The 10,276-nt window shown below is 36.3% G+C and overlaps 1 protein-coding gene across 3 annotated transcripts in view; it reads left to right on the top strand.

The window, feature by feature from the left end:
- Positions 1 to 1,652: 1,652 nt before the first annotated feature.
- The window catches only part of FSTL5 (follistatin-like 5), a 324,585-nt gene continuing 315,961 nt past the window's right edge, over positions 1,653 to 10,276 (top strand). For all 3 annotated transcript variants that reach the window (XM_009325133.1, XM_009325143.1, XM_009325150.1), the window contains exon 1: positions 1,653 to 1,775. In XM_009325133.1, the coding sequence (XP_009323408.1) occupies positions 1,653 to 1,775 (123 nt within the window). The remainder of the gene's footprint in view (positions 1,776 to 10,276) is intronic.

Raw genomic sequence — 10,276 nt, forward strand, 5'->3', positions numbered from 1 at the left:
ACTACATTGTTAAGATGACTGCAGGCTGACAAACTTACGGCAGAGTGCCAATGAAGTGGACAAGATCTGTAACTGCATAATTGTATGCGTAACATATTGTATGGTATTTACCAGATAGATATTGGTATTTACTGTTAAAATGTGCCTTTAATCTATCAAGTCTGAAATTGTTAATTTAACATTCTGGTTTAATATTATAATTGTAAATAGTTGAGTATCCTGCTAATCTCTCTTTCCATGAAACAAAAGGTTGCATCAACTATTAAGAGTGGCCTTGTCCTTCCCCTTCCTCATTTCTTTATATAACATTTCAATTTATGAAGGTGAAATATGTGTAAGCAGTCTGCAATTTTAAGCTTTGCATAAGAAGAAATGGATGTAAATAGTACATCATAATAAAGTGCATCATAATAAAGTTTCATAGGTTTGTTTGAAAACTGTGATTTTTAGTGTTCTTACAAATTTCAACAAGGTGCCATTGTCTATGCAAATAAGAATAGTTATTGAACACCTTCTGTATTCACAGTAAAAGACACTATCTTGCAAAGTAATGAAATATCTGTTAAGAATTATTGCAAAGTCTCCTCTGGGATGACAATATTTTTCTTGCTAATCATAAACCAGCATTAGACAAGTATGAAGCAATACATATGCACAAAACTGTACCAAAACCAGCTTTTGAAACAACTATTTCTGAAGACAAACAACATTCACTAAATGTCATTAGTCCTAATACAAAAGTATTTACATAGTTTCCTGAAGTGTCCTGTGACCTAACATTTCTTAAAGATATCATTTGCTATTTTGGATTTGTTTCTAACAAGTAATGGAATGCTGGTGCATTTACCATGGTAGCGCTTTGTCAGTTCAGGTCATCTGTAACACAACTTGTGGGATTCTGAAACAGAAACAATCAAAAACCCAAACCAATCAAAGAAAAATTTTTCAAATAATCTACCCTGAATTTTGTGCTTGATTGCAATGAATTCTGGGACAAGATTTGGGGAGTTTACTTAATAGACTGGAAATAGTCTTATAATGCTGACATATGCAATAAAGCATATAGACTATACACAATTTCAATAATGCAATTTAAAAATTCCTTCAGAATGTTGGCAGAAAATACAGTGCTTTGCTTACATTTTAGACTTCAGTGCTAGTAAGATAAAGATAATAATAGACGTATGCTAGATATTGTACACTTTTAGGTTGTGAACAGTGCATCACCGGAGACTGTATTTAAAAGAAAAAGTTGATGAACATGTATGTCATTGATGATCATCTTTTTTCCTTCATTTGAGGAAAACAGTGTTGAATTTTTCATCACTGTTTTTCAGTTATGTCCTGTCTTTTCTGAGGTTTTTCCTGGTTGTTTCTTCAGTGAACCTCTCATATGAGTATTGAAAAGCGATAAGAAAATGCTCAGTTCAGCACAACCAAATTGATATTGTGGTCCTAAATACTACTACCTTTTTTTTCTTTTTCTTTTTGCTGTTGTGCCAGATGGATTACCCTATTTGTATTATATTTATTCAAGTCCACAAATGGAATGTCAGTATTGTAAACTTTTATTATATGACTTGTGCCAAAGTAATATTGCAGTCTGTCACTGAGCTTTTATATTTTATTTTGACAGGAACAGACCTGTAAAGATGTTTATGTGGTGGTCAGCTGTTTTACTTCTTGGATGCATTTTGCTGGGAGCAGATGGGTGGCCAGCCAAGGAAGGATACGACTTTAGGCCCTATCAGCCTCTAGTAAGATTACGCCACAAGGTACGGTTTATTTTCTAGCACTTCTGGCTTTTCTTCCATGATCAAGGGATAAATTACACACCAGCCTTGTCTTGTTTGTGTTTATTGGAATAATGTTCAGAAAATAACTTTTTCAGTAACAACGCCTGCAAAAATATAGACTTGATTTGACAAGTAAACAGGAGCTGTTTTGATTTGAAAGCCCAGAGATCTTTCAAAGATAGTGAGCTAAGCTCTGTTCTAGTTTCACAAACTAGAGATTATGAATATTAACAGAAACTCAGAGAGAGAGACAGGAGAGGTTGTCTCTTAAAGCAACTGCCAGCATCTGCTTAAGGCAGCGACTTGTCCCAGTACTCACTGGATTTCAGACCAAGCAGCAACCAGGGGAACTGCCTGTCAAAGCAGCATGGTGTTGAAGTTAACTGATCAACAAAAACTTGTCTGCATGAGGTAGATGTTCACAGTGCTTGCTGAATTTAGGAGCTTTGAACCATGGCATAATGCAGATGTTTTCTGAGATATTGGGTTTCCCAGCTTGAAGCACTATATGCCATTCAAATTTTGCACACCTGCTACACCTTTGTCATGAATCCAGGACTCCAAAAACAGTTCTCAGCTAACAAATCCTGCTCTTCTTCTGGTAGCTGGAAGGAAAACTGCTGTGGTGGTTCTGTAAAACAAGGAACAGGCCTCTAATATCTCCACGGGCTGTCTGAAGCTAGCATAGATCTGATCAACTTCTTAGTTTCTTCTTGGCATGGTAGTCATGGGAGCAACATCTGAGGAGCCCTAAGGCCTACAATCAGGCCAACAAAATTGATAAAAACCCCTTCTTTTCCCCCTTCTTCTGAATCTGGGTGCTTCAACTAGAAAGTCTGAATTATAGCCAGAAACTCTAAATGTTAGTTTCTATTAATGTTTCAGGATCTGGCTAGTTTAATTTCTCAATACTTTTTATAAAATACAAAAGCTATTTCCTCTTGGTCCTCAGTTTGAAAAAAAAAGATCCAACATCATGTGATTCTATCTCAGCTTATAAGGAGGAGGAACTGATAATTGAGTTCTGCTCAAACGAGTAAAATATTTGCCTATTAGCTGATTATTGTACACTATGCATGTTAAATACAGAAAGTTTCTAACAGAAGAAAAATAAAATATTAAAATTTAAATTTCATTATAAAATTGTACATTCTCTAGGGAATGTTGTTCAATCAGAATAAAGAATGCATCAGGCCCCAGTCAAGGAAATACGTAACTGTATAAGCACTCAGGTGTTCACACTGAGTATTTTGCGAAATCGGAAACTTTGTCTCATCAGTTACTTCCATTTGTCAGCTTTAAATAAAATACAACAAAATAGCACAAGAAAAATACTTTGAAATATAGAAGGAATGGAGAGACTAGTAACGGAAACATGGAATGAACCATGTGAGAGAGAAATCACACGTATTAAAAAAAACCCAAAACAAAACCATGAAGAATGTGAGAAGAACAAGGGCAGGACATGAAGTATAGTGAACACCATTTCTGAGATTTAGATCATCCCTGACATTAATATTGGATTGTGTCTGGAACTAATAGTATGTTGCTGTTCCTTAATAATACCTCTAATCCTCTAATAACTCTCATATAATACTTGGAATAAGCTACCATAAACATTTCAAGTTTAATATTGGGGGACCACACATACACATATGCCTGTGTCCACATACACATATAAATACACATGAAAGGTGGAGAGACTTTTCTTCTATTTTTCATTCCTTACAAGTTTTTGAAAAACATATATAAAAACATACATACAGAAGAAAAGCAAATGGCATATCTTGCAAACAGACTTTGTATTTTTAAAGGAAGATACAGCTTTAAGGGAAAGAAAATGAAAGCTAGAAAAAATATAAAGAAAAAGGAAAAAGAATAATAAAAACATGATATAAAAATTTATTCTGAAAAGCAAAGAAAATACGGTGGGTTTTTTTTCTAGGCAATATGTCTAGATGAAAAAAGGTTTAGTATAGTTCAGGTTTTGGTATTATGAATATGTGTTAGTATAAAAAAATAGGAATGCAAAACTTTTCTAAAGTCTATTTTTAAAACCAGTTCTGGCACAGATACACATATTCAAAATGTAAATAATATGGTAAAGGAGACTTTCTGCTTCAATCAAACACTTAATATATCAAGTGCTTAGATAAAGTTATGCAAGTAGAATACCTATTACAAGCAGAAGATGATAATGAATATCAGCGGAGTCGTATTTGCTTTGATCAAGCAATATGTATGCAAGTTTATGAGTTGAAAGATTAGGGGGGGAAAAAAAGAGTAATCACTTTTGCTTTGATAAAGGGGAATTTATCTGACTTGGACAGTAGTCCAAACAGAGCAACTCCAAATGTCAGACTGCAGGGAAAAACAATCCTGTTGGTACTAGGTATTATCTTAGGTATGATCTTGAAAAAATAATTGTGTTCATGGTGATAACAGGCATTCATATCATAAAGGTTTTGTTGTCTTAAAAGGGATTATGAACAAATTCAGCTCCTCATGCACAGAAATTACAAGTAGGCATTTAGTCTGAATGCATGATAGTCTGAACACGTAAGGAAAAACACGCATAAGGAAGAAGCTTTAAAAATAGGGAAAAGCTTTATGCATAAGGATACTTTTTTTTTTTTCTTCACTGTGAGGGTGACTGAGTACTGGAACAGGTTGCACAGAGAGCTTGTGGAGTCTTCCTCCTTGGATATATTCAAAAGCTGACTGGATATGGTCCTGGGCAACCTCTAGGTGACTATGGTTCAACAGGGGGGTTGGACAAGATGACCTCCAGCAGTGCCTTTCATCCTCAACTGTTGTGTGACTAGGTGATTCATTATAATACATAATTAATAATTACATATAATAAAATATAATTAATGTAGAATTTTTTTACAATTTATGTAGTCAACTAATAGTTGTGGGATTTTACTGATGAAAATTAAAAAGATTTAAAGAGATTTTTAGAAAAACCTTTTTAGCAAAACATTTTAGCAAATCTTTTAAAAAGATTCAAAAAAAGAGTTTTATAAAATCTTTTAAAAATATTTACAAAATCTTATTAGAAAATCTAAATGTGATGATAGTGAAAAAAACCCAATATCTCTTAATCTGCTGCTTTAATAGGTTGAATAATAAAATGCCTGATGAACTAAATTGAGAAGTTCTTCATGTTTTAATAACAAATATTTGTAGCACAAATTCGATTCATAGGTTGTTCAAAACCTTTTGAAATAATTTTACTTAGAAAAACATTGATATTATCTATCTTTGTTCTGTCCCTTCCCCCCAACTTCCAAAAACCCTCTATGTCTTCAATAGTTAATGAAGACACCTCTCTTGAATGATATTTATCATTTACTTGCAACAAATAATTCAACTTGTATAACTTAATTGAGACAGTTGAAATGTTTAATCTGTTTCAGAGGACTAATAGTACATATCAGGGTTTATTCATGTTTTATACATCATTTATCCACATCTTCACCCCACTGTTCTCATACAAGGCTATTTAGCCTGTAGCTTTTTACTAATTTTCAGGCCCAGGAGTTATGTAGTTTGGGTGTTTGGTAACTTTATGTTGGGATGTGATTAAGAGCTGTGTGGTTCCTCACATCCTGGTTTGCACAGGAAAGCAAGCCATGCAGGTAGATCACAAGGAAGTCCCAGCATATTTTGCTGGATAAGTCACCCGGTTCTTTAGGGAGCTCTAAAAAATTACCTAAAGCTCCAGTTTAGAGATTAGAGAACCTTCAGTTAAGAGATTGCCTTCATGAGTTTTCGGGTTTCTGTGTATATTTATGTTGAATTCAGAGAAGGACTATGAACGTATATTTTTCCAGTAACAGAATATTCAAATATATCATTATCCTCCTCCACTGATGGCATTGTCTGTGTTCTTGGTTTCTGTAGATTTTCTGGGTTTTTTTGAGATTGTTTATAATAGACTAAATATGAGGACAGATACTTTAACAATTATACGGCAATATCTTACGTTACTTTAGATAGGATAGAACGTATAGCTGATTTAATTCTCCAGTTCACAGTTGTATGGAACTCATATCCTTCTTCAGTGGTGGAAATAACTAGGAGAATTGGTATTACTGATAGAAATTTTCAGCGGTGCAGTGTGTGAGAGCCTGCATCCAGTTTTTCCTTAGAAGATAATTGTGCTGCCTTTAAGAAACCAGCATTTTCACTAGCAATTGAAACCACTATTTTTCAGTCTCCAATATTACTTATTTTTTTGTTAAAACTATGCAGAAAATCATAGTAAAATATGCTTTAAGTATATAGATAACCAACTTCTAGGTCTGGACTGCAAGGTTTCCTTAGCTAATGCCAGCGCAGTCTGATGATATGTGAAGTTGCCATGTTTTGTCACTAACTAAAAGTTAGATCTAGGGCTGTGGATATTGCCGATTTCCCAGCCTTGCTTTTTATATCCTTTAAATATGCAGCAATTTCTTACCATGTAGAAATGTATTTTTGTGTTTAACTCGATCTGTAGGAATTAACAGATTATTCTTAAGTAGACTTTCTAATTTATCATATGCTGTATTGATGAAAAGTTTCCACTTTGAACAGTTTTCTGACGTTATACATTAGTTGGAACTGCTCTAGTATTACAGTGGAATTTTTAATATCCAGTACATACAATGAGCTGCTGACTTTCAAGTATTAGTTTATTTTTCTGGAAATTGTCTAACAAAAAAGCTGTAATAATTTTTAAAATATAGCTCTAAGAACTTGCAGCAGTTCACACCTAAATTATAATTATGGCCCAAACTATAATTATAATCATGCTCATTATCATGGCCATTATAATGGCCACGAAGATCAAATGTTTGACTGCATGGTTTATATATGAAATAGTCAAAACCAGGAAGAGCTGAGTTGGCTTGAACTAGAATGGAGAAAGAATGTTACAAAGCACTCCTGAAAATTTTATTTCCAGTCCCCTTCTGTTGTTAGACTGCCATGGCTTACACTTACATGGTTATGCTGAAAAATATTAGGCTATGTCTGAACAGCACGTGAATTTCTTGTCATGCCAGTTAATCCTTGGTTCTCCATTTGTCAAAACACTGGAAAAGTTTGTAAGGGACTTTTCATTTGGGAGTCTTCTTGCATTGCTGCTGAAGTATTGTAAGCAATTTGTTAATACCTATGTTCCCACCTGAAATCATTAGGAAGTACTTCTAGCATCCTAATGAATTTTCTTCTTGTAATTTGCATGGCTCTGACAGAGAGCAATGTTTATGGAATGTCTTCAGTGAAAAAGTGTATGCTCTGAGATTTCCAGGTATAAACAGGAAGGCGGCAGCCAACAGAGGTGCTGACTGTTGGTTTCTCATTCTCTGTCGGAGACAAAGAAATATGGAATATAGTCTGTAAATTCATATGTGTATTCTAGAGCATGCCACGTCTGCATATCTAATACATGCACGCACAACCCTCCTCTGCAAGCCACATGATTCATACGGTTTAGCGGGGAATAATATTAACAACAGTGCCTCATTGTGAATGATATCATTATGGGTTGAGAGTTGTTTGTTTTTAGTCTCAAGGGACAATCAATGAAAATTGCTGATTTAGTCATCGTCACCTGGATACCTTTTACCCAGGCCCAATTCTGATCTTATGGAGTTAAGACCATTACATTCATTATAGTCAGGGTTGTAATGCCTAACTAAGAGCAAGCACTGGCTTGGGAGAGTGGGTGGGGGTAGGAAGAGCAACAATCAGGGGAATCTGGGTAAAGCAGAGAGGGAAGAATTGAGAAAATTTGGAATTCAGCCTGGGCCCGGGCAGGAACTTCAATCAGGAAAGAGCTTTTTGTCCAACTGAGCAGATGGATACAGAGGGCACAGCAAAGGGGACATGCTTTTAACAGCTCTCATGGACTTCTAACAACTGATTTTGCCATATTGATTCAAACTGTTTCCAGCCTTGCCCTTATTTTGTCTTGTTTTACCAAAGGGCGAATGGGATCTGAGTCAGATGTGCAGCAGTCACTGTTGTCTCTGTTATTTCTCCAGGCTAAAATATTTCTTTTAACTTCCTGTGAAAAACCTGCTTCTTTCCCTTTTTCTCTCTGCCTCCCTTCTTACCATTGCTCTTTGCTGTTAAGTTAGGCAGTTCAACTCTGATTCTCATTAATTTAGGCCTCAGGATTAGGTCAGTTCAGAGGTGTTTAGGTTAGATTGGAATTAGGTCCAGTTTAGAGGTGTTTAGGCAATAATGACTTTGTCTGAATGAAACAAAGCAAGAGAAGAAACATATAGTGGTATAAGCATGTTCTCCCAGTTTATTAAAGCCAAATTTGAATGTGTAAGCACAAAGCATAGAATACATGTTCTGCAGTTAGGTTTTTGCCCAGAGGTTATAAAACTTCTCCCTCAACTAATAGCACATTTTGTATTATAATGAAACACCTGTAAAATACAGACAGGCTGAATGTTCAATGATTTTATATTCATTTAGGGTATCATAGTGAAGAAAGAAATGCACAGAAAGTAGTACTTCAGGATTCAAAAATAGCCTGAGCTTTCCTTGTGTGGTCTGGTCTACAAACAACCTGAGATTTATAGTTCACAGTGTTTATCTGGAAAGTCTGTTTGCCTGCAGAATCTGAGAAGTCATAAAATTTGATCCTGTAAAATCCTCTGTCCCAGAGACAGAGAGGGTAAAAAAAATCCATTGTAGTAAGATGCAGCAGTGAATTCTGAGGACTAAGAACAGAGCTTTTCCTGAGCATGTCAATGCTGCTCTCAGCTCTAAGGTAACAAGAGAATTTTCTTCCTTCTGAGGTTCCCTGAACACAGTACCTATGTCCTATGCAAATTCCAGGATTTCATTTAAGTAACAAGACTTGCTTTTTCTTTTTTTCCCCCTCTTAATCATTTGTCTAACTGTAGTCAAGAAGTTTTATGAAACATTTTTTATTTTATTTTACGTTTCTCAGGGAGAGGGAGTATGTTCTGCATTCTAATCTGCTTTTTCCTGTGGGCAATAGCATTCAAAAGGCATGGCTAATTTTTTTAAGTCCCATTGCAATCATTGTATATTAATAAGCTGATATCAATTAAACATGTAATTTTTACTATTTCTTGCTACACGTTCAAAGCATTTTTTGAAGAAGTCTTAGGAAAGTTGCCTGTAAAATTTCTTCTATAGTCCTTCCAACTAGTAATTGATTGTGGGGGAAAAAAAAGGATGTCAAAGTCTGGACTTAAGGCAAGTATGAAGTTTTTCTTTGAGGCTGTCTGCTGATGGTTTCATTGCTAACTCATTAGCAACATCTAGCTATAAACTTTTAGTCAAGTCTATGGGGTTAGCAAGGGAGAAAAGGTGCATCTTTACCATTGCACTGAACCTCTTGCTGTACCTATCTTTTGTGTTCCTGTTACTGAAAATCACCACTGTGGAAAAGATTAATCTCACCCAATTATTTTAAGGGATTATGAGATCCACATGTACTATCTAGCTTTTGATTAACATTGCCTTTTTAATTCCACGTGTCAGCTTGGCAACAAGGAATAAAATATGAAGTAGTGGTGTATGGAGGTGGTGTAATTATCTTCTACAGTACTCAGCTTGGTCTTCTCACATTGCTTTGTAGGAAGAGGATTTCCAGTTAGCCTCTGAATAGATAAGACAATGGTATTTGGGCCTTTCTGGTGTTTGGGAGTTGATGCAAACATAATCTATATCAGCTATCATTTCAGATTCTTGAAGAGTATATTTTTTTCATATTCTATTACAATGGCAAATCATCATCACAAATTGCAATCACAATAGTAGCAAAACAAAGCCAGAAGAAATTTGTTTTATATATTACTTGGGATGATTTGCTCCTGCTCAAATTTGTGCAGTTTGGATTTCTAAGATAATGAAAGAGGCCAGATACTTGAACTGCGTGTTGCAACATAACCAGGTGGGATCCACCCAAGAGTGCTGAGGGAGCTGGCGGAGGAGCTCGCCAAGCCGCACTCCATCATCTATCAGCAGTCCTGGTTAACGGGGGAGGTCCTGGATGACTGGAGGCTGGCCAATGTGACGCCCATCTACAAGAAGGGCCGGAAGGAGGATCTGGGGAACTACAGGCCTGTCAGCCTGACCTTGGTGCTGGGGAAGATTATGGAGCAGTTCATCTTGAGGGCGCTCACAAGGCACGTGTGGGACAACCAGGGGATCAGGCCCAGCCAGCACGGGTTCATGAAAGGCAGGTCCTGCTTGACCAACCTGATCTCCTTCTATGACCAGGTGACCCGCCTAGTGGACGAGGGAAAGGCTGTGGATGTGGTCTACCTGGACTTCAGTAAGGCCTTTGACACCGTCACCCACAGCATTCTCCTGGAGAATCTGGTGGCTCACGGCTCAGACAGGTGTACTCTGCGCTGGGTAAATACCTGGCTGGACGGCCGGGCCCAGAGAGTTGTGGTGAATGGAGTTCAATCCAGTTGGCAGCCGGTCACGAG

This window comes from Pygoscelis adeliae, unplaced genomic scaffold (assembly GCF_000699105.1).
Source record: "Pygoscelis adeliae isolate BGI_AS28 unplaced genomic scaffold, ASM69910v1 Scaffold170, whole genome shotgun sequence".
Classification (NCBI taxonomy): domain Eukaryota; kingdom Metazoa; phylum Chordata; class Aves; order Sphenisciformes; family Spheniscidae; genus Pygoscelis; species Pygoscelis adeliae.